The 27,860-nt window shown below is 44.3% G+C and overlaps 1 protein-coding gene across 1 annotated transcript in view; it reads right to left on the bottom strand.

The window, feature by feature from the left end:
* Nucleotides 1-261: 261 nt before the first annotated feature.
* ECE2 (endothelin converting enzyme 2) overlaps nt 262-27,860 on the bottom strand; it is a 130,000-nt gene continuing 102,401 nt past the window's right edge. The window contains exons 12-19 of the mRNA XM_058189158.1: nt 22,168-22,266; nt 20,206-20,283; nt 16,971-17,074; nt 13,705-13,815; nt 11,734-11,801; nt 8,968-9,158; nt 8,699-8,794; nt 262-438 (exon numbers count right to left, since the gene is read on the bottom strand). Of these exons, the coding sequence (XP_058045141.1) occupies nt 262-438; nt 8,699-8,794; nt 8,968-9,158; nt 11,734-11,801; nt 13,705-13,815; nt 16,971-17,074; nt 20,206-20,283; nt 22,168-22,266 (924 nt within the window). The remainder of the gene's footprint in view (nt 439-8,698; nt 8,795-8,967; nt 9,159-11,733; nt 11,802-13,704; nt 13,816-16,970; nt 17,075-20,205; nt 20,284-22,167; nt 22,267-27,860) is intronic.

Here is a 27,860-nt window from a genome sequence, read left to right as displayed (position 1 = left end):
TCTTCCTTTTCTTTCCTTCCATCCCCCCTCCCACCCTATCTTCCTCCCTTCCTCCCTCCCTCCCTTCCACCTATCTTCCTTCCTTCCTTCCTTCCTTCCTCCTCCCTCCCTTCCTCCCTCCTTTCACCTATCTTCCTTCCTTCCTTCCTTCCTTCCTCCTCCCTCCCTTCCTCCCTCCTTTCACCTATCTTCCTTCCTTCCTTCCTTCCTTCCTTCCTTCCTTCCTTCCTTCCTTCCTTCCTTCCTTCCTTCCTTCCTTCCCTACCATACCTCACAATATCTCCCAGGGTTCATGAAAGAGCCTATCGGGCATTCAAAGTGCTCTAAAAAGTCCCGGGAATTGCTGAGAGTGCCGATGACCCGGAACTTGTCAGGGCTGTGGGGATCCGTCATCAGGCCCTCGTGCGAACTCTCCGGGGTCCTCACAGAACACCACACCTACATGGGAAGGAAGAGAGTTAGCAGAGCGCTCATTAAGCAGAGGAGGTCAAATGAGTTGAACTGCATGCATACAGCAGGGGTCTCCAATCTTGGCAACTTTAAGACTTGTGGACTTCAACTCCTAGAATTCCTCAGCCAGCTTTGCTTACTCTCTTGTAATCCCTTCCTCTGCAATCTCTCCATTTTGGCAAGTAGGAGAAACAGACATGTCTGCCTGAGGAATTCTGGGAGTTGAAGTCCACAAGTCTTGAAGTTGCCAAAGTTGGAGACCCCTGCACTACAGGGTTGATTTGGTCAGACGTAGCCAAATTTCATCTAAGTTGATTTGGGGGTACAGATGGACAGGTGGTCCTTGACTTACAAGAGCTCGTTTAACGACCATTCATAGGTAAAACAGCACTGGAAAAAAGTGACTTATCACTGGCTTTTCACACTTACGACCATTGCAGCATCCCCATGGTCACGTGATCAAAATTCAGGAGCTTGGCAACTGACTCGTATTTATGACGGTTGCAGTGTCCCGGGGTCACGGGATCCCCTTTTGCGACCTTCTCACAAGCAAAGTCAATGGGGAACCCAGATTCACTTAACTATGTTACAAATTTAATAATGGCAGTGATTCACTTAACATCTGCGGCAAAAGGGTCATCAATTGGGGTGAAACTCACTTAACAACTGCCTTGCTTAGCGATAGAAAGTTTGAACTCAATTCTGGTTGTAAGTCAAGGACTTCCTGTGTTGCACCGACTTGAGTATCTACCTGGACTAGAGAAAAACAAAGCTAGATGTGAGGTTTGAACCCTTGGCCATCCACAAATGGGAGAGGAAATTGTGACTTAATGCAATATGTGTCCCTTAAGTTTCAGAACCTGACTCACTGAGTACAGGTAGTTCTCGACTTACAACACTTCATTTAGTGACCGTTCAAAGTTACAAGGGCAGTGGGAAAAAGTGACTTATGCTGTTTTTCACAGTTAAGATCGTTGTAGCATCCTCATGGTCGCGTGATCAGAATTCAGATGCTTGGCAAGTGGCATGTATTTATGAAATGTTGGAGTGACCCAGGATTATTAACTTATCAAGTGCAGGAATTCCTGTAGATAATAATAATAATAATAATAATAATAATAATAATAATAATAATAATAATAATAATAATAATAATAATAATGATGATGATGAAAACAACATAATAAAATAATAAAAAAATAATAAAAAAATAATAAAAAATGGACAGCTAACATCAAAAACATCATTAAAAAAGGACAACAAAGACTGTTCTTTCTGCGCCAACTCAATAAGCTCAAACTGCCCAAGGAGCTGCTGATCCAGCTCTACAGAGGAATTATTGAGTCTGTCATTTGCACCTCTATAACTGTCTGGTTTGGTTCTGCAACCCAACAAGAAAAACACAGACTTCAGAGGATAATTAGAACTGCAGAAAAAATAATTGCTACCAACCTGCCTTCCATTGAGGACCTGTATACTGCACGAATCAAGAAGAGGGCAGTGAAAATATTTGCAGATCCCTCGCATCCTGGACATAAACTGTTTCAACTCCTACCCTCAAAACGACGCTATAGAGCACTGCACACCAGAACAACTAGACACAAGAACAGTTTTTTCCCGAAGGCCATCACTCTGCTAAACAAATAATTCCCTCAACACTGTCAGACTATTTACTGAATCTGCACTACTATTAATCGTTTCATAGTTCCCATCACCAATCTCTTTCCACTTATGACTGTATGACTATAACTTGTTGCTGGCAATCCTTATGATTTATATTGATATATTGACCATCAATTGTGTTGTAAATGTTGTACCTTGATGAACGTATCTTTTCTTTTATGTACACTGAGAGCATATGCACCAAGACAAATTCCTTGTGTGTCCAATCACACTTGGCCAATAAAAAATTCTATTCTATTCTATTCTATTCTATTCTATTCTATTCTATTCTATTCTATTCTATTCTATTCTATTCTATTCTATAATAATAATAATAATAATAATAATAATAATAATAATAATAATAATAATAATAATATTGTTATTGTTGTTGTTGTTGTTGTTGTTGTTATTATTATTATTATTATTATTATTATTATTATTATTATTATTATTATTATTATTATTTCTGAATACAGACTGATAAAGTTTTGGAACACAATATCCCGGATATCATGATTATGGAAAAGAAAAAAGTGTGGATAGTCGAAATTGCTATACCTGGTGACAGCAGAATCAATGAGAAACAACTTGAAAAAAATCACCAGATATCAAGATTTGAGAATCAAATTGCAGAGACTCTGGCATAAACTAGTGCAGGTGGTTCCAGTGGTACTCGGCACACTGGGAGCTGTGCCTAAAGACCTAGGCAAGCACTTAAGAGCAATTGGCGCTGACAAGATCACCATTGGTCAGCTGCAGAAGGCCACCTTACTGGGATCTGCTCGCATAATTCGCCGCTACATCATGCAGTCCTAAGTGCTTGGGAAGTGTTCGACTAGTGATCTGTGATACGAAATCCAGCATAGTTATCTCGTGTGTATAGTGTCATTTTGTGTAAATAATAATAATAACAACAGAGTTGGAAGGGACCTTGGAGGTCTTCTAGTCCAACCCTTTGCCCAGGCAGGAAACCCTACACTACTTCAGACAAATGGTTATTCAACATCTCCTTAAAAATTTCCAGTGTTGAAGCATTCACAACTTTTGGAGGCAAGTTTTTCCACTGATTAATGGTTCTAACTGTCAGGAAATTTCTCCTTAGTTCTAAGTTGCTTCTCTCCTTGATCAGTTTCCACCCATTGCTTCTCTTCCTGCCCTCAGGTGCTTTGGAGAAGAGCTTGACTCCCTCTTCTTTGTGGCAACCCCTGAGATATTGGAACGCTGCTGTCATGTCTCCCCTAGTCCTTCTTTTCATTAAACTAGACATGCCCAGTTCCTGCCACCGTTCTTCATATGTTTTAGCCTCCAGTCCCCTAATTCTCTTTGTTTTTTCTTCTCTGTATGACAAGAAAGGTCGTAAAATGGGTCATAACACACTTAACAAATGTCTCACTGAGCAGCAGAAATTTGGGACTCGATTGTGGTCATACGCTGTGGTCGTAATTGTGGAAGTTGGAGGAAAAAAAGGAGGAAAATAAGGAAAGAGGTTTATTTGAACCTTATCCCTTAAGTGAGGCTCAGTCCTAGAATTAAGCAATCTGTGGGAAAGACAGGCAATTTACGGAGACACCACCCCCCCTTAATTACTCACAAATAAATTAAATCTAGCAGTTGTTTTTGTACTTTGCTTTAACCCTTTTGGCTGGCAATAAGCCTGATTAATGAGACTCCCTATGAATCTTCTTTCCTTGGTCGTTGGCTGCCTTGAGGGGCGGGACTGCTTCCCTCCTCAGGAGATTCGCTGATCGTGGACAATTAAACATTTATTGGAAAACAAGGCAGTTTCTGTTTACAGGGACTTCCAGAAAGCTGTGACATGTTTATTTTTGTCATAAGGACCACTGGTGTCTCTTTTTTTAAGTCTTGTCACAGATTTAAACAAAAAACAAAAAACACGCTGTAAGAGCAGGTTGGTCGCCAAGCACTCAAAAGAAGCAGTCATAAGACCATGGGGAAGGGAGGGGCAGCCGTCAGAACTTTGAAACAAGATCCTAAATAGCATTTTCAGAATGCGTTGTCACTGAGGATAGTCACTAACTGAACAGTCTTAAATTGAATTTAAGTTGTAAATTGTATTTACTAGGGTGGCCGAAATAACTATTTGTTTGTTTGTTTGTTGTATTTTTCAGACTATAAGACATTCCGGACTGTATGACTCACATTAGTTTTAAAGGAGGAAAGGAAAAAAAAATCTGTCTCCATTCGCCGCGGCTTGTTCACCAACGTTGCGGCCCATCCACCGTCGCCACGGCCTCTTTGCCACAGGCCATTCACCGTGGCAGTGGGCCTTCTGCCACTGCCATAGGCCGTTTGCCACTGCTGCGGGCCATCCATTGCCACTGTGGGCTGCTCACCACTGCCGCGGGCCGTTTACCACGGGCCGTTCACCACGGGCCGTTCAGTGCCAATCACCACGAACGGGTGGCAGCGGCAATAGGTGATGGCAGCGATCCCCGCCGCGTAGAACAGCTGATCAGCGCCGCACCAACTCCCCTCCCCCCCCACCGCGATATTCGCTCTATAAAGATGCACAGACATTTCCACCCACTTTGAAGGGTGGGAAGTGCATCTTATAGTCCGAAAAATAAGGTATTTATTTCTCACCTTTATTATTTGTACAACTAACTCAAGAGGGCAAATATATCTAATGCATTTTCCTCCTCCTATTATCCCTTCAACAACAACCCTGTGAGGTGAATTGGACTGAGAGTTTGTGACCGGTCCAAAATCACCCAGTTGATTTTCATGGCTAAAGCAGAACTAGAACTCCCAATTTCTTAGTCATTGGTCTGAAGTCACCCAGTTGATTTTCATGGCTAAAGCGGGACTAGAACTCCCAATTTCCTAGTGATTGTCCTGAAGTCACCTAGTTGATTTTCACGGCTAAAGCAGAACTAGAACTCCCAATTTCCTAGTCATTGGCCTGAAGTCACCCAGCTGGCTTTCATGCCCAAGGAGGAACTAGAACTCACAGTCTCCTGATTTCTAGCCTGGTACCTTCACAACTAACTGGTTCTCCTTATTTGATAATGAGCTGCATTCAGCAATCAAATCCACTTGCGGTGATAGAAAAGATACCCTCCCCACACGCACGTCAGCTAAATTCACTACCAAACCCATGAGGTGCATCCGGTATGCCTGAATTGCACCAACTGCCCTTGTAAGAAAACATTCAACGCGAGCTGAAGCGACCTTGTGTGATGACAGGGTAGGAATCAGACAGGAACCCATGGCCTAATAATCCCAATGGTTTCTATTTGCTGACCATATTTCAAATTTAATATAGCTGTCATGCTGACTTAGTAACAAGGGATAAATAATAATAAGGTCATGTAGCATCAACAACATTCTGATGTCCGGCTGTAATTTACACCGTGTCTGCTTTCTTTGTCTTGCCTTGGCAAATATTGGGCCAAGGGTATATCAACTCTGTCCTGCCTTTGCTCAAGGCCGCCCAACTGCCCGATCCTTTGCTAGGAGCCCAGCGGTTTGTGTCTTTAAGAAATCTGTGTTGGATCTTCAAAGAGATTTAGTAAAGTAAGGAGAAATTTCCTGACAGTTAGAACAATTCATCAGTGGAACAACTTGCCTCCAGAAGTTGTGAATGCTCCAAGACTGTGTCGTGTCCCACTCCTCCGCTGACGGCCGGGTCAGGGAAATCCGAATCAGGCGTGCCTCTGCAGCTCTGCCAAAGTCCTAGCAAAGTCCTCAAGGCAGGCAGGAGACCAGAAAGTGACTTCAGCAAGATATGTTAGACTTTGCCTGACTCAGAGACTGCCAGAAAGCAGGTCCTTTATATAGGCCATGGGGTGTGGCTCCATGACTCAGCACTTATCCAGGCCTGCCCCTCCCTTCCTTCTGATGCCGCCGCCTATCAATTCTTCTGAAGCGAGGGTCACTCCAGTCGGCAGCTGTTGGTAATTGACCTCCCTCAGGCTCACATGCTGTGGGGGAGGGGGAGGGGTCTAGTTGCTCCGTTTGCCTGGGCATGGACCCAGGGCTGGGGCCGGGAGGTGCTCCCTCCTCCGCAGCCTGTCTGGGCGTGGAGCCAGGGCTGGGGCCGGGAGGCATACTAGGACATTCCTCAGCATTCGGAAGCAGATAAGAAGGCCCCGGCTGCGGTGAGAGCGGGCAAGACACAACAGACTGGAAGTTTTTAAGAAGAGATTGGACAACCGTTTGTCTGAAATGGTCTAGGGCAGGGGTGAAATGCTCCGAAGTCTGCTACCGGTTCGCTTTGCTACCGGTTCGCTGTGCATGCACATACACCGTGCACGCCAAACACACCCTTTGCGCACGCATGCGCACCACAAAGGAGGATTAAGAAGCCTTTTCTAAGGTAGGTACAAAAGAGAGGGGGGGAAACATCTGTGCGCGTGATTTAGATTCACTAGAAAGCAGGATTTCCTGTGAATATAAATTACGTGAAATCATCATCATCATCATCATCATCATCATCATCATCATCATCATCATCATCAAACAGAGTTGGAAGGGACCTTGGAGGCCTTCTATTCCAACCCCCTGCCCAGGCAGGAAACCCTATATTATTTCAGACAAATGGTTATCCAACATTTTCTTAAATTTTTCCAGTGTTGGAGCATTTACAACTTCTGCAGGCAAGTTGTTCCACTTATTGATTGTTCTAACTGTCAGGAAATTTCTCCTTAGTTCTAAGTTGCTTCTCTCCTTGATTAATTTCCACCCATTGCTTCTTGTTCTACCCTCAGGTGCTTTGGAGAATAGCTTGATTCCCTCTTCTTTGTGGCAACCCCTGAGATATTGGAACACTGCTATCATGTCTCCCCTAGTCCTTCTTTTCATTAAACTAGAAATACCACGTGATTTTGTTGGAAATACCCTTTTTTTACTACCAGTTCGCCCGAACCGGTAGTTTTTATTACTACAGGTTTGGACGAACCGGTCCGAACAGGTAGCATTTCACCCCTGGTATAGGGGTTCCAGCCTGAGCTGGGAGTTGGACTAGAAGACCTCCAAGGTCCCTTCCAAATCTGTTATTCCGATTTGTTTGCGTTTGGTGAGCCAGATTTGGGCCACAGGACACTGATTCTTGTTACTCCTAGTAGATAGTCCTTGACTTACTGACCGTTCATTTAGTGACTGTTCAAAGTTACAAATAGCTAATAAGCTAGAATGAGTGCTTTGGGCTATTCTATGCATCGAATTTATTTGGTGCCATCTGTTGGTTGATTGGTATGTTAATGGCCGGGGGTTGGCTCCTAAGTCCCTGATACACTGGCGGTAAATCAGCACTCCGGTTGACTGACAAGGGGCCCGTTTCCCAGGCTTCAGTCATTTCCCTGGCTATTTTTGTACCTCCTCGGCCAACAATCTTAGTAAGTGCGAAATATGGAATGCATGTCTTTGTTCGTTGCAATGCGAGGCTATCAACGAGTTTGAGTCTCCTCATCTGATTGCTCACTTGTGTTCTTGCAACCTGATGGTTAGTAATTTAATGGTGGATAACATCAACACCATCTATGGTCAGGAGTGGGATGCCGGGAGTTCGCAGGGGTTCAGGAGAATCTCTAGCTAAGATTCTGTGCAGTTCGGAGAACCCCCAAATCCCACTCCTGGCTAGCTCTGCCCACCCTGCACCCCTCAGAAGTCCCCATGCAGCCCATTTTGGATGCAGATAGGTGCAGGGCATGGGCAGAGACTTGGGGATGGTGAAAAACAGGCCTATTGGAAGTTCGGGAAGGCCGGAAACAGGCCCATGTCAGGCCTCCAGAAGGCCTCCGGAGCCTGGGGAGGCTGTATTAACCCGCTCGGAGGCTCGAGAAAACCTCCAGAGCCCAGGGAGGGCAAAAACGACCTTTGTAGTGCAGGAAGCCAACTACACCATGCCCACCATAGCCACGTCCATCCAGCAACCAAGCAGAGAACTCCTTGCTAAAATTTCTGAAGCCCACTCCTATTTATGGTCCTACCTCTGGTCTTTAATCTGGGCTAAAGAGTGTAACAGGGAAGGACCAGGTGTTCAGTCTCCTTCCCCACTTCAGACCCATGAGCTGGCCTTCAGCCAGTGGATTCACGGCTCTTATCAGTCCTGGCAGAGAAATCGCAGCTGCCTGCCAAAGTTCAAACAAATGACTCATGGAGCAAGACTTTCAGCTCTCTTTGAAACCGTTCAGTTAATTTTTGCTTCCCGTGGAATGAGAGCAGTCCCAAAGCTCCTTATATATCCTGTGGGGTGGGGCTCCTGCCCCACCCTTCCCTTTGATGACGTCGCCTCTCTAATCTTCTGAAGCGCGGGTCAATCCAAGCTTGATTATTATTATTATTATCAGCTGGGTCTGAAGGCGTAGCCTGGGGAAGGGAGGAATCAGGGGATGACGGCCTCATTACGTCCTCCGACTGGTCTGGTTCTGGCTCCTGGAGCCGGGCCAAAGGAATCGGTGCTCCCGAGGTAAGCCTTACCGGCCTTTCCCCCTCACTCTCGGAGTCACTTTTGGGCATGGGGCTAGGTTCGGGGGCTGGAGTCACAACACCAGGTTTAAGACGCTGGTCAGGAAAAGGGGTATGACCAGTAGGGGGAGCGAGAACATCCCGAGGCGTTTACCTGTGCGAATCCCAAAAAGAAGAGCTGGTGACTTGTAAGACCCACGGAAGGGAGGTGTTTCTCCTCCCCGTTCTTCTTTAGCCAAGCTTTGTAAGCCTGCAAAACCAACAAGAGGGGACGGCATCTGTACTCCGAGACTCTGGAAATGTATGGATCCTGCTGCCCCTTCCCTCCAGGAACTGGGACCTCAGGTGAAGAAGTTCTGAGGTTCGCCAGATTGCTCCCTGCGATACAGTATGCGTTCAACCCCCCCCCCAGGGCTTACTTACGTTGTAAGCGGCTTTCAGCCCCCCATTGTCGGCAATGTTCTCCCCCAAAGTCTGTTTGCCATTGACATGCTCTCCGTTGACGAGGTATTTGCTATATTGCTCCTCCATGCACTCCGTCCGGTTCTTGAAGGCCTCGAGGGATGAGTTTTGCCACCATGGACGCAGGTTACCTTCTCGGTCGTATTCACGGCCTGGAAGGAATAAAATTGTTTTCTTGGCTGAGTGTATCCATCTAGTACAGGTAATCCTCGATTTACGACCACAACTGAGCCCACAGTTTCTGATGCTAAGTGAGACAGTTGTTCACTGGGTCTTGAGCCGTTGTACGACCTTTCTTGCCACAGTTGTTAAGTGAATCCCTCCAGTTGCTAAATTACTAACATGGTCATTAAGTGAATCCGGCTTCCTCGTTGACGTGGCTTGTTCAGAAGGTCACAAAAGGTGATCACATGACCCCCAGGGCTGTTGTGCCTTGTCCTCCCTCCTCTCCTCAACCGGGCCCCTCCCGCCTCCTCCCGGGCCTGCTATCAGATTCAGAGTCTGATAATGAAGAGGAACGGCCTGGCCCCATGCCTGGACAGAATGTCAGGAATGAACAAACAAACCTCACTCCTACAGCGTGTGAGCAGGGAGCCAGCCACGTGCTGGAATGACCGGCAGCAGATCCAGAGGAAGAGAATCCACAGTGGACGGATCCCTGCTTCCAGAGATCGGAGAGGTGACATCAGCAGAAGGAAGGGAGGGGCAGGCCTGGATAAGTGGTGAGTCATGGAGCCACACCCCACAGCCTATATAAAGGAGCAGCTTGAGTCAAGCAACTTTGAGTCAGGCAAAGTCTCCTTTCGTTTGCTGAAGTCACACCTTGGATTCCTGCCTGCCCTGAGAAATCTGAAAGGAATTTGGCAAAGCTGCAGAGGCTTCGTGGCCACGCTTGATACGGACTTCCGAGACCCGGTCGTCGGAGGGGGAGGGGGACACGACAGGGGCACTGCAACCGTCATAAACGTGAGTCAGTTGCCAAGAGTCCGATTTTTGATTACATGGCCATGGGAAGGCTGCAACGGTCATCTGTGTGAAAAGCGGGCATAAGTCACAGAAGATACAAAGACGCCTCAACTTACACAGTTCATTTAGTGACCATTTGAAATTACAACGGCATCAAAAAAAAAATGACTTAGGACTGTTTTTCACACCTACGATCATTTTTGCACACTTGCCACCATTGCAGCATCCCCACGTGATCCAAATTCACACACTTGGCAACTGACTCATATTTACGACGGTTGCAGCGTCCCAGGGCCATGTGATCTTCTTTTGCGACCTTCTGACATGCAAAGTCATTGGAGAAGCCAGATTCTCTTTTAACACCTGTGTTACCGACGTCACAATTGCAGCGATTCACTGTGGCAAGGAAGGTTGCAAAACGGAGCCAAACTCACTTAACCACCGTCTCATTTAGCAATGGGAATTTTGGGCTCCGTTGTGGTCGTACATCGAGGACCGCCGGGAAGGCCTTTTTGAAGTGTTATGGAACAGGGAGAACATCAGAAGAAAAAGTGGAAGCTTAAAAGTCTCAAGATCAACGGAGACACTCATTAGCTTCCCATGGTTGAGATGGACTTAAAGGCCCATGAGGGAAGGTGTCCTTAAAGATCTCCTGCTTTAACAGATGAACAGAGTTGGAAGGGACCTTGTAGGTCATCTAGTCCAACCCCCACCCCCAAGCAGGAGGCCCTACACCATTTCTGACAGATGGCAGTCCAGTCTCTTCTTGAAAGTCTCAAATGATGAAGCTCCCACAACTTCTGAAAGCAACTTCTGTTCCATTGGTTCTCCCTGTCAGAAAATTCCTCCTTATTTCCAGGTTTATTTATTTTATTTATTTATTGTTTTGATTTATATACCGCCCTTCTCCCAAAGGACTCAGGGCGGTTTACAGCCAAATAAAACAGGAATATAAAAATTAAGATCATTATTAAAAGACTTATTAAAAGACTTATTCAATTTGGCTAACAGCTAAAATTCAATAAAAAACTAAAACTTAAGTTAAACTCAGTTTAAAAGCCCCCATTAAAACTATTAGGCCAGCCCTGCGCGACGAAACAAGAATGTCTTAAGCTCGCGTCTAAAGGTCCGGAGGTCAGGGAGTTGACGTATCCCTGGAGGCAGCTCGTTCCAGAGGCCAGGAGCCCCCACAGAGAAGGCTCTCCCCCTGGAGGTCACCAGTCGACATTGTCTGGCCGACGGCACCCTGAGGAGGCCCTCCCTATGGGAGTGCGTTGGTCGATGGGAGGCATTTGGAAGCAGCAGGCGGTCTCGTAAGTAACCCGGCCCTATGCCATGGTTGAATCTCTCCTTGTTCAGTTTCCATCCATTATTCCTTGTCTGGCCTTCGGGTGCTTTGGAAAATAGTTTGACCCTCTCCTCTCTGTGGCAGCCCCTCAAATACCGGAAGACTGCTATCATGTCTCCCCTGGTCCTTCTCTTCACTAGACTAGCCATGCCCAGTCCCTGCAACCGTTCTTCATATGTTATAGTCTCCAGTCCCCTAATCATCTTTGTTGCTCTTCTCTGCACTCTTTCTAGAGTAACAATTAAGGACACTCTTTGTCCTTAATTCTCATCGTTAACCTTTTCCATTTCGGCACAGTCTAGTATTTGCATTGGCTTTTTTGGCTACTCCCGCACACCTAAAAGAGAAAAGACCGTGCATGGTGAATGCGAATCCCAAACACCCATACCCCACGTGGAACAACTGTCTGTTACCTTGATCATCAAAAGCATGGGTGAGCTCATGCCCCATCACGACGCCGATGCCTCCGAAGTTGAGGGCCCTTGAGGGGCAAAAGGAAATAAAAACACATGAAGCACTAGGTCAGGTTTTGACTATCCCAGACAGCTGAAAGGGCAAGTCTTTTAGATTACTGCAGTATACTCTACAAGGGTACTGTTCTGTCCTCCTTCGCCTCCGTCCGAGTGATGGCTTAATTAGCTGGCACTATCAGCTCTGGCAGCAGAATAGCGAACGTCTACCAAGTTTTCTGATATCTCCCTCGACACTGGTGAGTCACTTCAGCTCTCAGTTAATCCGTTGATTTGCCAGCTAGGAAGAGACACAGCAGTGCTCACTGCCTTTATATCCTGTGGGATGTGGCTCCATGACTCAGCACTTCCTAGGCCTGCCCCACCTCTGCTTCTGTTGTTCCCTCCTCTCCTGCCTACGAAACCTAAGAGCCAACCAAGCCTGATTGCTATCAGCTGGGTCTGGCGGGGGAGGGGGGAAGAGTCAGGGGACGGAGGCCTCGTTATCTCTTCCACCTGGCCTGCTTCTGGCTCCTGGAGCTGAGCCAGGGGAGCCGGTGCTCCCGAGGTAATTCCTGGTGGCCCTTCCCCCTCACTTTCCAAGTCACTTTCTGGCAGGAGGCCCGGTTCCAAGTCACTTTCTGGCAGGAGGCCCGGCTCGGAGGGCGCAGACACAACAGGAACTGCAGTAAATACACCTTGAATACACCTTGGAAGCTGCAACTGGTCCAGAAGGCAGAGCACGGACAGTGATAGGTCCCTCTCAGTTTGCCCATGTAACATTTTTGTTGTGCAAGTGCGCCGGCTCCCATTTTTCTTCTGGATGCAATTCCAGATGCTGGTTGTTACATTTCAAATCTATATGATAGATCTTTAGATGTCCCACAGATCTATTTAGATAGATCTGTGGGACACCTTTCCCAAAGTTGTATTTACTCTTCCTTCCACATTAGAGAGAATGGCTACTCCCCTGATCCCTTCCTCTAAATTTTGCCATCTGATGGGAGCTAGGAAGCCGGTATTTTCTGGTGTGGCTCCTGCCTTACAGCAGTGGCCAGAATTGTGGAAACCTTTTGGGAAAAGTGTATTTTCTAAAACCAGCTAATAACACCACTTTTTTGGTGGGGGGGGGAGTAGTACCATAAAATTATATATCAGTGAAAAGATAATTTAATCAAGAGTGTAATACAATAACTTTTATGAAGGATTTGCTATTAGAATAGCAGTTAAAGAAGAAAAGTGAAACACGTAGAAAAAATGAGATATGCAAAAATGATCACCATAGAAAAACGAGCTATACAAAAATGATCACCATGTCAGTGAATACTTAGTTGGGTAACTTTTATTTTATTTATTTATTTTTTTATTCGCATTTATATCCTGCCCTTCTCCGAAGACTCAGGGCGGCTTACACTATGTTAGCAATAGTCTTCATCCTATTTGTATATTTATATACAAAGTCAACTTATTGCCCCCAACAATCCGGGTCCTCATTTTACCTACCTTATAAAGGATGGAAGACTGAGTCAACCTTGGGCCTGGTGGGACTAGAACCTGCAGTAATTGCAGGCAGCTGTGTTAATAACAGACTGCATTAGTCTGTTGAGCCACAAGAGGCCCCTCTAGATTTTAGCATCTATTGCGGCCTTACAGCGTCTTCCCATGGACTGAACCAAGTGTTTTAGTTCGGCAGCTAACGTGAAACCAAGATTGAAGGATGGCTTTGATTAACTGGGTTTTATTGCTGGGTTGCTTCTGACTAACAAGTTCCTTCCTTCCTTCCTTCCTTCCTTCCTTCCTTCCTTCCTTCCTTCCTTCCTTCCTTCTTTCCTTCCTATTAGAATGCAGTGTCGCAGGCTAACTCTGCCCACAGGGCTAACACCACCTTGCCCCAACTCTCGTCTTTCCACCAATCATTCCTGCACCCTGACGTACTTGGGGTGGTTGTGAGCGTAGAACGGAGCCTGGAGAATTCCTGCAGGAAAGACAATGCCATTCTTGGTAGGCAGGTAATAAGCGTTGACGGTCTGGGGGGTCATGCTCCACCTGAAAAAAAAAAAACACAAAACACAAAACGTCAACAACTTGGGGGGGCAGAGCCAGCCTTGTTTAGGCACAGCTATGCCTAGCACAAAACTGTGAAGTGGTCCTTTCTGGAGGATGCCTTAATGCCACTTTTCCTGGCTGGTTCTACTAAGCTCTGCTAACTGAAGCCGGAGGCTCAGTTGGTTCAGTTGGTTCAGAATGCAGCTGCGCGGGTAATAGAGGGAGCCCCTCGTGGCTCCCATGTGACACCTCTCCTGCGCAGACTGCACTGGCTACCTGTGGCCTTCCGGGTGCGCTTCAAGGTTTTGGTTACCATCTTTAAAGCGCTCCATGGCATAGGGCTGGGTTATCTACGGGACCACCTGCTGCCACCGACTGCCTCCCACCGACCCGTACGCTCTCACAGAGAGGGACTCCTTAGGGTGCCGTCCGCCAGGCAGTGCCGACTGGCGACACCCAGGGGAAGGGCCTTCTCTGTGGGGGCTCCCACCCTCTGGAACGAGCTCCCCCCAGGACTGCGCCAACTTCCTGACCTTCGAACCTTCCGCCGCGAGCTTAAGACACATCTATTTATTTGTGCGGGGCTGGCCTAGGGTTTAGTTTTTAAAAATTAGTTTTAAATGGGGTTTTGTACTATTTTAATCGATATTTTTAAATTTGGCCTAATGTAATAAGTTTTTTAAAATGTTGTTTTAACTTGTATTTATTCTTATGTTTTTTATGTTTTTATAAGGCTGTAAACCACCCTGAGTCCTTCGGGAGATAGGGCGGTATAAAAATTTGAATAATAAATAAATAAATAAATAAATAAATAAATAAATAAATAAATAAATAAATAAATAAATAAACTTTCTACATGCGTTATTTTTCTATTGGCATCCTTCAGTCTCAAAAAACTATAGTATCATGCTCTGGAAACAGCATCTAGTGTGGCTAAAAAGGCCAATTCGAGAGCGGCAATCCCTTCCACACCGAGGGCAGATACATTCCGTCCTCTGCCCAGTCCCCAGATTACGCTGGTTCCGGGACTGCCTCTTTGCCTCAGCCTGCCGAACAAATGTCTCTTCGAATTGGAGAAGGCCATGCTGCGTCTTTAGCCTCCAAACTGAACGATCGGAGGTCAAGGTTTCCCAGTTGTTAATGTCCATTCCCTGGGCCTTTAGATTCCTCTTGCAGATATCCTTATATTGCAGTTGTGGTCTCCCTTCGAGGGGCTTTCCCTGCACTAATTCTCCATACAGGAGATCTTTCGGAATCCGACCATCAGTCATTCTCACGACATGCCCAAGCCAGCGTAGATGTCGCTGTTTCAGTAATGTATACATGCGAGAAATTCCAGCACGTTCCAAGATTGCGCTATTTGGAACTTTGTCCTGCGTTATTTTTATTGGTTTATTTAATAGATTTTTATTCCCATCCTTATTACTTCACAAATAATTTAAGGTGATGAATCAGGGGTGAAATCTACTTACCTTCCTTGCTGGCTCGGCAGTGTACACGCCCCGCCCCCGCGCGCGCAGACCTTCTAAGGGCATGCATAAGCCCACCTGCTTGCCTACCGTCCGTGTCCTAATATTCCTTTTTACTTACCCTTTTCATGTATCCAAATTATGTTTATACTTTTTCCTGTTGTCTTATATATGATTGACAAAATAAATAAATAAAAATAAAAACCTTTTGCGCGTGTGCAGAAGGTAAAAACACGTTAGTTCCTGCTTAAAAGCAGGAAGTAATGACAGCCGGGCGGCGGGTGTCACCGGTGGTTCGGCGATCGCTACCAGATCGCCGAACCACCGGCCACGATCGCTACCGGATCGTGAGATCCGGTCAGAACCGGGAGCATTTCACCCCGTGACAAACCTATCGAATACCCCTTCCTCCTTGTCCCTTCCCCATAGCAACACCTCTGTTGGGTAGGGTGGACTCAAAGAGAGTGACAGGCTCAATTCATCCACCTGGCTCTCATGCCTAAAGCGGGACTAGAATTCACAGTTAAACAAACAACAAACAAACAACTGAATCAGTAATGTAATTTGGATTGTGAACTGGACAGAATGTAAATGGATTGATGGATTGATTGCATCAATCAATCAATCAGAATAAAGCTGGAAGGGACCTTGGTCCAACCCTTTTCTCAATGAGGAGATCCTGTACTATTTCAGGCAAGTGGACTGTCCTGTCTCTTCTTAAAAACCTCCAGTGATGGAGCACCCACAACTTCTGGAGGCAAGCTGTTCCACTGGTTAATTGTCCTCACTGTTAGGAAGTTTCTCCTCAATTCAAAGTTGCTTCTCTCCTTGATTAATTTCCATCCATTGTTTCTCATCTTGCCTTCTGATGCTTTGGAAAATAAGTTGACCCCCGTTCTTGCTATCATGTCCCCCCTAGTCCTTCTTCTCTCTAGACTAGCCATAAGGTAAAGGTTTCCCTCGCACATACGTGCTAGTCGTTGCCGACTCTAGGGGGCAGTGCTCATCTCCGTTACAAAGCCGAAAAGCCAGCGCTGTCCGAAGACGTCTCCGTGGTCATGTGGCCGGCATGACTCAACGCCAAAGGCGCACGGAACGCTGTTCCCTTCCCACCAAAGGTGGTCCCTATTTTTTCTACTTGCATTTTTACGTGCTTTCGAAACTGCTAGGTTGGCAGAAGCTGGGACAAGTAACGGGAGCTCACCCCGTTACATAGCAGCACTAGGGATTCGAACCGCTGAACTGCCGACCTTTCAATCGACAAGCTCAACGTCCTAGCCCCTGAGCCACTTAGTCCCTAGCCATACCCAATTCCTTTTTAATTCATTGAACGAACGAACGAACGAACGAACGAACGAACGAACGAACGAACGAACGAACAATCTATCTATCTATCTATCTATCTATCTATCTATCTATCTATCTATCTATCTATCCTGTGTCAGAACTTGATTCATGCTTCAGTGCTTAGTCCTCTGAATCTTAACACAGATACTAGAACTTTTGAATCCTGTCTTTGTTGGATTATGGGCTCTTTTTTTTTACTATTGACTTTCTGTGTTGGATTTTGGCGTACGGGTTGTCAACCTCTTCCTCTTGCACTGTTTGTGTCAAATCGAGGGCATTCATTCATCCTCCCTTCCAAACCCTCTCTTATGCCACGACTGGGAAAAAGGATCTCCTTACTGGTCCCGGTTGGGAGGCTTCCTCAGCTGGTCTGCCATAAACCTGGCAGAGAAGTTGTAGAAATTCAGCATGTTCTGAAAGAAAGAGTCCTCCGAGACCTCATACTGGAAGGAAGGAAGGAAGGAAGGAAGGAAGGAAGGAAGGAAGGAAAGAAAGAAAGAAAGAAAGAAAGAAAGAAAGAAAGAAAGAAGGAAGGAAGGAAAAAAAGAAAGAAAGAAGGAAGGAAAGAAAGAAAAAAGAAAGAAAGAAAGAAAGAAAGAAAGAAAGAAGGAAGGAAGGAAGGAAGGAAGGAAGGAAGGAAGGAAGGAAGGAAGGAAGGAAGGAAAAAAGAAAGAAAGAAGGAAGAAAGAAAGGAAGAAGGAAGGAAGGAAGGAAGAAAGAAAGGAAAAAAGAAAGGAAGGAAGGAAGAAGGAAGGAAAGAAAGAAAGAAGAAAGAAAGAAAAAAAAAAAAAGAAAGAAAGAAGGAAGGAAAAAAGAAAGAAAGGAAGGAAGAAAGGAAGAAGGAAGGAAGGAAGGAAGGAGGGAAGGAAGGAAGGAAGGAAGGAAGGAAGGAAGGAAGGAAGGAAGGAAGGAAAGAAAGAAAGAAGGAAAGAAGGAAGGAAGGAAGGAAAAAAAGAAAGAAAGAAGGAAGGAAAGAAAGAAGAAGAAAAGAAAGAAAAGAAAAGAAAGAAAGAAGGAAGGAAAAAGAAAGAAGGAAGGAAGAAAGGAAGAAGGAAGGAAGGAAGGAAGGAAGGAAGGAAGGAAGGATGGAAGGAAGGAAGGAAAGGAAGAAAGAAAAAAAGAAAGAAAAAAGAAAGAGGAAAAATGAAGGAAGGAAGGAAGGAAAGAAAAAAAGAAAGAAAGAAAGAAAGGAAAGAAAAAGGAAAAATGAAGGAAGGAAGGAAAGAAGGAAGGAAGGAAGGAAGAAAGGAAGAGAGAAAGAAAGAAAGAAAGAGGAAAAATGAAGGAAGGAAGGAAGGAAGGAAGGAAGGAAGGAAGATAAAAAGTAAGAGGAAGAAGGAAGGAAAGAAGAAAGGAAGATAAAAAGTAAAAGGAAGAAGGAAGGAAAAAGAAAAAAGGAAGAAAGGAAGAAGGAAGAAGGAAGGAAGGAGGAAGGAAGGAAGGAAGGAAGGAAGGAAGGAAGGAAAAAGAAAGAAAGAAGGAAGAAAGGAAGAAGGAAGGAAGGAAGGAGGAAGGAAGAAAGGAAAAAAAGAAAGGAAGGAAAGAAGGAAAGAAGGAAGAAGGAAGGAAGGGAAGGAGGGAAGGAAGGAAGGAAAGAAAGAAGAAAGAAAGAAAGAAAAAGAAAGAAAGAAGGAACGAAGGAAGGAAGGAAAAAAGAAAGAAAGGAAGGAAGAAGGAAGGAAGGAAGAAAGGAAGGAAGAAAGGAAGGGAGGAAGGAAAAAAGAAAGAAAGAAAGGAAGGAAGGAAGGAAGAAGGAAGGAAGGAAGGAAGGGGGGAAGGAAGGAAGGAGGGAAGGAAGGAAAGAAGAAAGAAAGAAAAGAAAGAAAGAAAGAAAGAAAGAAAGAAAGAAAGAAAGAAAGAAAGGCATTTCAGTCTTAACGCAGAAAGTCTAGCATTTCTAATAAATACAATCTGAAGAAAAAAAAGCACAAATTATTCACTTATCATCCTAGGCCCATGACGGCAAACCAATGGCATGCATGCCACAGAGGGCACGCAGAACCCTTTTTGTGAGCACGCCAGCTGTAGCCCCAGCCGAGTTCCACCGCGCATGCACGCGTGCCTCCCGCCGGCCAGCTGGTTTTTGGGTCTCTGCCATACACGTGTGGGGATGGGGCGCTTGTGAGGGATGTGCGCATGCGCAGGGGTGGGAGGACTGGGGCCCATGTGCAGGGGCTGCAGGAGGCTATCCAGCACTAAAACGGGCCACGGGGTTACTTGTGCTGTACCCCCATGTCCTGTTTTGGCTTCCAGGTTGGTGCAAGAGGCTTTCCAGGCCTAAAACGGGGTGCGGAGAGGCCTGGAAAGCCTCCTCCACCAACCTGGAAGCCAAAATGGGGCACGGGACTCATGTGCAGGGGACATGCGCACATGCGTGGGGGTGGGGTGCATGCACGGGGGGGGGCTCTCATATTGCATTTGGAGGGTTTGGGCACATGTGCGTGCCTTTGCGGGCGCGCTTTGGCCACTCAGCACCAAAAAGGTTAACCATCACTGTCCTAGGCCTTAGGAAATTGGTCAGAAGACCTCTTGGTCTATGCAGCTTGCTAAAACCATAGCTCAGGGGTGTCCAACCTTGATCGCTTTAAGATCTGGTGGACTTCAACTCCCAGAACTCCACACACCATGCTGTTGTGTCTGCGGGCCCCGAGCCGGGTTTCCTGGCAGAGAGTGACTCAGAGAGTGAGGGGGAAGAGCCGACAGGGCTTCCCTCTACAGAAACTTCCTCTCTGGCTCCGCTCCAGATTCCAGAGGCAGGCCAGGTGGTGGAGGAGGAGCTGACACGGCCTCTTTCCCCTGACCCCTCCTTCCCCCTGGCAACGCCCCAAGAGCCAGCTGAGGAGGATCAATCGTGGCTGGATGCAAGGCAGCGACGCCGAGTGAAGCGTGCGCAGCAAAAGAAAGGAAGGGGCCGGCCCAGGGAGTGCTGAGTCACGGAGCCACACCCCACAGGGTATAAAAGTGGGTGGAGCTGCCTTTGGGCTCCGTGACGGACAAAAACTGACTTTTGGAAACTTCAGCTGCTTTATTGCGAGACTCAGGAATTGGCTTTTCAGACTTCTGTTTACTTCTGAACTCTGGGTTGCTCCAGCAACAGACCGCAGTAGCATTGAAGAGATAAGGAGGATTTGGCAGGCAATCGCAGGTTCGTTGCCAGAGCTGATATCTGTAGCAAGAATAAATTGCTGGCAAATACAGTCAGCTCATGTGTCTTCTGGGGGGTGGTTGAGGAGGGCAGAACACATGCGGGCTAAGGAATTCTGGGAGTTAAAGTCCACGCGTCTTAAAGTGGCCAAGATTGGGCATCCCTGCAATGGCTGGTGTCTTACAACACAGTGACCCCACAAATTATCTCCAAGCCATTTTAGTCTGTATTGTGCGAAATCACCATTAAGCCATGCAACAGTGAAGAAACCACAAATCCTGGCTTCACACACGGTATATGAAATGACAAGCTGAACCAACCACATTTGAACCCCCGGTATCATGCCAATAAAAGCTGCCACCAGCTTCTCTTATTTCTCTAAGACTGAGCAATTTCCATGCCTTTCATGCTGCTGTCCTGGATTCTTACCCCATCATAGACATCATCCAGCTCCTTGTTATCAAGGATGAACTCAGGGAAGCCAATCATATCATAGATGGCATCAGCCTGCATAGTAAAGAAGAAAAAAGAAAGAAACACTGTCTGAAACTTTCAATTTGCTGGTGGTTTTCTGTTGGTGATTCAACAGAAAATAGAATAGAATAGAATTTTTTATTGGCCAAGTGTGATTGGACACACAAGGAATTTGTCTTGGTGCAGATGCTGTCAGTGTACATAAAAGAAAAGATACCTTCATCAAGGTACAACATTTACAACACAATTGATGGTCAATATATCAATATAAATCATAAGGATTGCCAGCAACAAGTTATAGTCATACAGTCATAAATGGAAAGAGATTGGTGATGGGAACGATGAGAAGATTAATAGTAGTGCAGATTCAGTAAATAGTCTGACAGTGTTGAGGGAATTATTTGTTTAGCAGAGTGATGGCCTTCGGGAAAAAACTGTCCTTGTGTCTAGTTGTTCTGGTGTGCAGTGCTCTATAGCGTCGTTTTGAGGGTAGGAGTTGAAACAGTTTATGTCCTGGATGTGAGGGATCTGTAAATATTTTCACGGCCCTCTTCTTGATTCGTGCAGTATACAGGTCCTCCATGGAAGGCAGATTGGTAGCAATTATGTGTACAGTAGGAATAACTGTTGAACTCAAACTCATGGTTAATTTCTTTCTTACTGTCGAAAGACACAGACTTCAGAGGATAATTAGAACTGCAGAAAAAACAATGGCTACCAAGCTGCCTTCCATTGAGGACCTGTATACTGCACGAATCAAGAAGAGGGCCGTGAAAATATTTACAGATCCCTCACATCCAGGACATAAACTGTTTCAGCTCCTACCCTCAAAACGACGCTATAGAGCACTGCACACCAGAACAACTAGACACAAGAACAGTTTTTTCCCGAAGGCCATCACTCTGCTAAACAAATAATTCCCTCAACACTGTCAAACTATTTACTAAATCTGCACTACTATTAATCTTCTCATCGTTCCCATCACCAATCTCTTTCCACTTATGACTGTATGACTGTAACTTTTTGTTGGTATCATTAAGGATTAAATTGTACCCTATGACCATCATTTGTGTTGTAAATGTTGTACCTTGATGAAGGTATTTTTTCTTTTATGTACACTGAGAGCATATGCACCAAGACAAATTTCTTGTGTGTCCAATCACACTTGGCCAATAAATTCTATTCTATTCTATTCTATTCTATTCTATTCTATTCTATTCTATTCTATTCTATTCTATTCTATTCTATTTCTATACAAATGATACACAATACTTAATACTACACATATTAACAGCAGCACATATAGCTTACGATCAAAATTGGAAGAAGGAGGACTCACCAAGAGAAGAAGATTTAATTAAGAAAATCCTAGAATGTGCAGAGATGGATAAACTCACAAAAGAAATCAAAGAAAAAGAGGATAGAAAATATTATAAGGTCTGGTGTAGATGGTATGAATGGTTGGAAAATAGGAAAGATGATGAAAATTGAACAACAGGGTAAAATCTGTCTGTAGATGAAATAAAGAAAATGTAGATAAAATATAGTTGGAATAAAGGAAGATAGATAATATAAAAGTAGAATAAGATAGAATTAAAATATGTATAAATGGTAAGAAAGAACCGCTTTGAACAGCTGATAAGAAACAGTGATATGTATATAAATGTTGTATGTTTGTCTTGTGTTTTAATGTGTTCAAAATAAAAAACTTTATATATATATATATAAAAAAGAAACTTTCAGTTTGCAAGAATGCAAGGAACCCCAGTGAAGAGGACTATCAGGATAACAGAGTTGGAAGGGACCTTGGAGGTCTTCTAGTCCAACCCACTGCTCAAGCAGTGAGAATTGTGATATTCTCACAATGATAGAATTGTGATGATCGCAAGTCAAAACATAAGCACTTATCAGTTTCACCTTCTCCTTCGCCGCCTGCTTTGTCTTCTTGTCCATCCAGTCCAGGTTGTTGAGTGAGTCTTGAAAGGCTGCACGGATTTCAGCAATCATGTTCTCCGCCTGAAGGTAAGGATGGAGAGAGGGTTCATATGCAGTCAAAGAGTTACAACCTTAGAGATCATCTAGTCCAGGGGTCTCCAACCTTGGCAACTTTAAGCCTGGCGGACTTCAACTCCCAGAATTCTGGGAGTTGAAGTCCACCAGGCTTAAAGTTGCCAAGGTTGGAGACCCTTGATCTAGTCCAGTATTTCTCAACCCTGGCAAAAATAGAATAGAATAGAATAGAATTTTTATTGGCCAAGTGTGATTGGACACACAAGGAATTTGTCTTGGTGCATATGCTCTCAGTATACATAAAAGAAAAGATACGTTCATCAAGGTACAACATTTACAACACAATTGATGGTCAATATATCAATATAAATCATAAGGATTGCCAGCAACAAGTTATAGTCATACAGTCATAAGTGGAAAGAGATTGGTGATGGGAACTATGAAACGATTAATAGTAGTGCAGATTCAGTAAATAGTCTGACAGTGTTGAGGGAATTATTTGTTTAGCAGAGTGATGGCCTTCGGGAAAAAACTGTTCTTGTGTCTAGTTGTTCTGGTGTGCAGTGCTCTATAGCGTCGTTTTGAGGGTAGGAGTTGAAACAGTTTATGTCCAGGATGCGAGGGATCTGCAAATATTTTCACGGCCCTCTTCTTGATTCGTGCAGTATACAGGTCCTCAATGGAAGGCAGGTTGGTAGCAATTATTTTTTCTGCAGTTCTAATTATCCTCTGAAGTCTGTGTTTTTCTTGTTGGGTTGCAGAACCGAACCAGACAGTTATAGAGGTGCAAATGACAGACTCAATAATTCCTCTGTAGAATTGGATCAGCAGCTCCTTGGGCAGTTTGAGCTTACTGAGTTGGCGCAGAAAGAACATTCTTTGTTGTCCTTTTTTAATGATGAAGATGTGTGGACTACAACTCCCAGCCTGACTGGTTGGAGAATTCTGGGAGCTGAAGTCCACCAGGCTTAAAGTTGCCAAGGTTGAGACCCTTGATCTAGTCCAGTATTTCTCAACCCTGGCAAAATAGAATAGAATAGAATTTTTATTGGCCAAGTGTGATTGGACACACAAGGAATTTGTCTTGGTGCATATGCTCTCAGTGTACATAAAAGAAAAGATACGTTCATCAAGGTACAACATTTACAATACAATTGATGGTCAGTATATCAATATAAATCATAAGGATTGCCAGCAACAAGTTACAGTCATACAGTCATAAGTGGAAAGAGATTGGTGATGGGAACTATGAAACGATTAATAGTAGTGCAGATTCAGTAAATAGTCTGACAGTGTTGAGGGAATTATTTGTTTAGCAGAGTGATGGCCTTCGGGAAAAACGGTTCTTGTGTCTAGTTGTTATGGTGTGCAGTGCTCTATAGCTGCTTTTGAGGGTAGGAGTTGAAACAGTTTATGTCCAGGATGCGAGGGATCTGCAAATATTTTCACGGCCCTCTGCTTGATTCGTGCAGTATACAGGTCCTCAATGGAAGGCAGGTTGGTAGCAATTATTTTTCTGCAGTTCTCATTATCCTCGGAAGTCTGTGTTTTACTTGTTGGGCTGCAGAACCGAACCAGACAGTTATAGAGGTGCAAATGACAGACTCAATAATTCCTCTGTAGAATTGGATCAGCAGCTCCTTGGGCAGTTTGAGCTACTGAGTTGGCGCAGAAAGAACATTCTTTGTTGTCCTTTTTAATGATGAAGATGTGTGGACTACAACTCCCAGCCTGACTGGTTGGAGAATTCTGGGAGTTGAAGTCCACCAGGCTTAAAGTTGCCAAGGTTGAGACCCTTGATCTAGTCCAGTATTTCTCAACCCTGGCAAAATAGAATAGAATTTTTATTGGCCAAGTGTGATTGGACACACAAGGAATTTGTCTTGGTGCATATGCTCTCAGTATACATAAAAGAAAAGAAAGAAAAAAGAAAGAAAGAAAAGAGAAAAGAAAGAAAGAAAGAAGGAAGGAAAGAAAGAAAGAAAGAAAAAAGAAAAAAGAAAAAAGAAAGAAAGAAAAGAGAAAAGAAAGAAAGAAAGAAGGAAGGAAAGAAAAAGAAAAGATACGTTCATCAAGGTACAACATTTACAACACAATTGATGGTCAATATATCAATATAAATCATAAGGATTGCCAGCAACAAGTTATAGTCATACAGTCATAAGTGGAAAGAGATTGGTGATGGGAACTATGAAACGATTAATAGTAGTGCAGATTCAGTAAATAGTGTGACAGTGTTGAGGGAATTATTTGTTTAGCAGAGTGATGGCCTTCGGGAAAAAACTGTTCTTGTGTCTAGTTGTTCTGGTGTGCAGTGCTCTATAGCTGCTTTTGAGGGTAGGAGTTGAAACAGTTTATGTCCAGGATGCGAGGGATCTGCAAATATTTTCACGGCCCTCTTCTTGATTCGTGCAGTATGCAGGTCCTCAGTGGAAGGCAGGTTGGTAGCAATTATTTTTTCTGCAGTTCTAATTATCCTCTGAAGTCTGTGTTTTTCTTGTTGGGTTGCAGAACCGAACCAGACAGTTATAGAGGTGCAAATGACAGACTCAATAATTCCTCTGTAGAATTGGATCAGCAGCTCCTTGGGCAGTTTGAGCTTACTGAGTTGGCGCAGAAAGAACATTCTTTGTTGTCCTTTTTTAATGATGAAGATGTGTGGACTACAACTCCCAGCCTGACTGGTTGGAGAATTCTGGGAGCTGAAGTCCACACCTCTCCAGTTACACATCAAAGTTGAGAAACACTAATCCAGTCCATTTCAAAGCCCAATGCAGGATTGCTAAAACCTTTGATGCTGTATCTTCCCTACCGCAGCCTCGTCTTAAAAACCTCAGCAGCATCTCCAGTGTATTCCACCACTCAACCACCGTATATTTTTCATTCGTTGGTTATTGCTACTTTACAGAAAAGCAAACAAATAATAATAATCATCTCAAGAAATCTGGATGTGAAAGAGTTAAGACAGGTGGTCCTCAGCTGATAACTTTTCATTTAGTGACCAAAGTTACAATGACACTGAAAAAGTGACTTAACACCGTTTTTTCGTGCTTATGATCTTATGAGGCATTCCCATGATCATGTGATCAAAATTTGGGAGCAAAAGCTTACAGTACCACACTTGTCATAGATAGATGATAGATAGGCAGACAGACAGACAGACAGACATGGAGAGAGACAGACAGACAGACAGATGATAGATGGATAGACAGACATGTAGATAGATAGACAGACAGACAGACATGGAGAGAGAGAGACAGACAGATAAACAGATGATAGATGGATAGACAGACAGTCATGTAGATAGATAGACAGACAGACAGACATGGAGAGAGACAGACAGACAGATGATAGATGGATAGACAGACATGTAGATAGACAGACAGACAGACAGACAGACCGACAGACATGGAGAGAGAGAGAGAGACAGACAGACAGATAAACAGATGATAGATGGATAGACAGACAGACAAACATACATGGAGAGAGACAGACAGATTTTATTATTATTTATTATTTTATTAAATTTTTATACCGCCCTTCTCCCGAAGGACTCAGGGCGGTGTACAGCCAAAATAAAAACAAAATATATACCATTTAAAACAACATTTAAAAAGAGCAAATTTTAAAGGCTGATTATTAAAATTTAGATTTAAAAATTTAAAAATATTAAGAATACCCAATTTAAAATTCAACCCAAATTATGCCAGTCCCGCTTTAATAAATAGATATGTTTTGAGCTCATGACGGAAGGTCCGAAGATCAGGCACTTGACGCAGGCCAGGGGGAAGATGATAGATGGATAGACAGACAGACAAACAGACATGGAGAGAGAGAGAGAGAGAGAGAGACAGACAGATAGATGATAGATGGATAGACAGACAGACAGACATGTAGATAGATAGATAGATAGATAGATAGATAGATAGATAGATAGATAGATAGATAGATAGATAGATAGATATAGGTGGATAGGTGGATGGGTGGATGGATGGATGGATGGATAGATAGATAGATAGATAGATAGATAGATAGATAGATAGATAGATAGATAGATAGATAGATAGAGGTGGATAAGTGGATAGGTGGATGGATGGATGGATGGATGGATGGATGGATGGATAGATAGGTAGATAGGTAGGTAGAGATGGATAGACAGACAGACAAGCAGGTAAGTAGGTAAGGAGAGGGGGGAGAGAGATTCATTTAACATAGTAAAATAAAAGATTAAAAAAACCCAGTTTAACAAACTACTACTACTAGTAGTGATAATAAATTAAACTTCTATGCCACTTTACTCTCAATGACTCCAGCAGTTCACAACAATCGAAGGCATTTCAATGAGACCAATAAAACATAAAATATAAACATGCTGGGCCCAAACAAATGAATCACGTTAGAGCTTGCTGGGTTGGCCTCCTTCATATCACATGTTAAAACAAGGATTTGTTTCCAATAACATTAAAGATCCCAATTTGGGTTCAATTCCTGTAATTCCTTGGCAATCTTGACTTCGCAGCAATAAACGAAAGATTGCCTAATGCCTTTCCTTATTCTGTATTGTTTTTATCATTTTTCAGACTCCTTAAGTCAGCGGTTCTCAACCTGTGGATCGCGACCCCGTTGGGGATCGAATGACGATTTGCCAGGGGTCACCTAAGACCATCGGAAATATGGGAAGCATACTTGCGAGTCGAAGAATCGCGCTCCAGTGGTTGAGTCCACAAGCCAGCTGCAGGCTCTTCAAATCGCTAGCCGAATTCGGCTTCAGGCGCGATGAATTAAAAAAGAGAGAAATCTTTGCTCTGATGTCTCCCTCTCAAGCCAGCTGCAATCACTCCCAATCGCTAGCCTAATCTGGCTTCAGGCGCGATAAACTTAATAGGGGAGGAGTCTCTGCTTTAATGCCTCCGTCCTCAAGGCAATCGCAGGCAGTTCAGATCGCTAGCCAAGACGGCTTCAGACGCGATAAATTCAAAAAAACAATTTTACGATTGGGGTCGCCACATCGTGGGGAATTGTATTAAAGGGGTTGCAGCACTATAAAGGTTGAGAACCACTGCCTTAAGTACTAATCCTAGCTAAACACTAATCAGGTGTCTTCAGGTTTATCTTTTGAGATCAGCCATGGGCTGCCCGCTGTGATTTGAACTACAGGGAATCCTCAACTTGCGACCCCAATTGAGCAAAAAAACCCTACGTTGCTAACTGAAACATTTGTTAAGTGAGTTTTTCCCCATTTTATGACTCCTCTTGCCACAGCTGTTAAAGTGAACCCCTGCCAACGTTCAGGTAGTAACACGGTTGTTAAGTGAATCTAGTTTCCTCATCGGCTTTGCTTGTCAGAAAGTCACAAAAGCGGATCACGTGACCCCCAGGACACTGCATCCGTCATAAATATGAGTCAGTTGACAAGCGTCTGAATTTCGGTCACGTGACTATGGGGATGCTGCAACGGTCGTAAGTGTGAAATGTGGCCATAATTCCCTTTTTTCAGTGGTGTTGTAACTTTGAACAGTCACTAAATGAACGGTTGTAAGTCGAGGACTACCTGTTCAAACTATCCAACCCTATTTTATCCTACTGGGTGAATTTAGCTG

The sequence above is a fragment of the Ahaetulla prasina genome, chromosome 6, assembly GCF_028640845.1.
Source record: "Ahaetulla prasina isolate Xishuangbanna chromosome 6, ASM2864084v1, whole genome shotgun sequence".
Classification (NCBI taxonomy): domain Eukaryota; kingdom Metazoa; phylum Chordata; class Lepidosauria; order Squamata; family Colubridae; genus Ahaetulla; species Ahaetulla prasina.
This window is presented reverse-complemented; position numbering and strand designations above follow the sequence as displayed.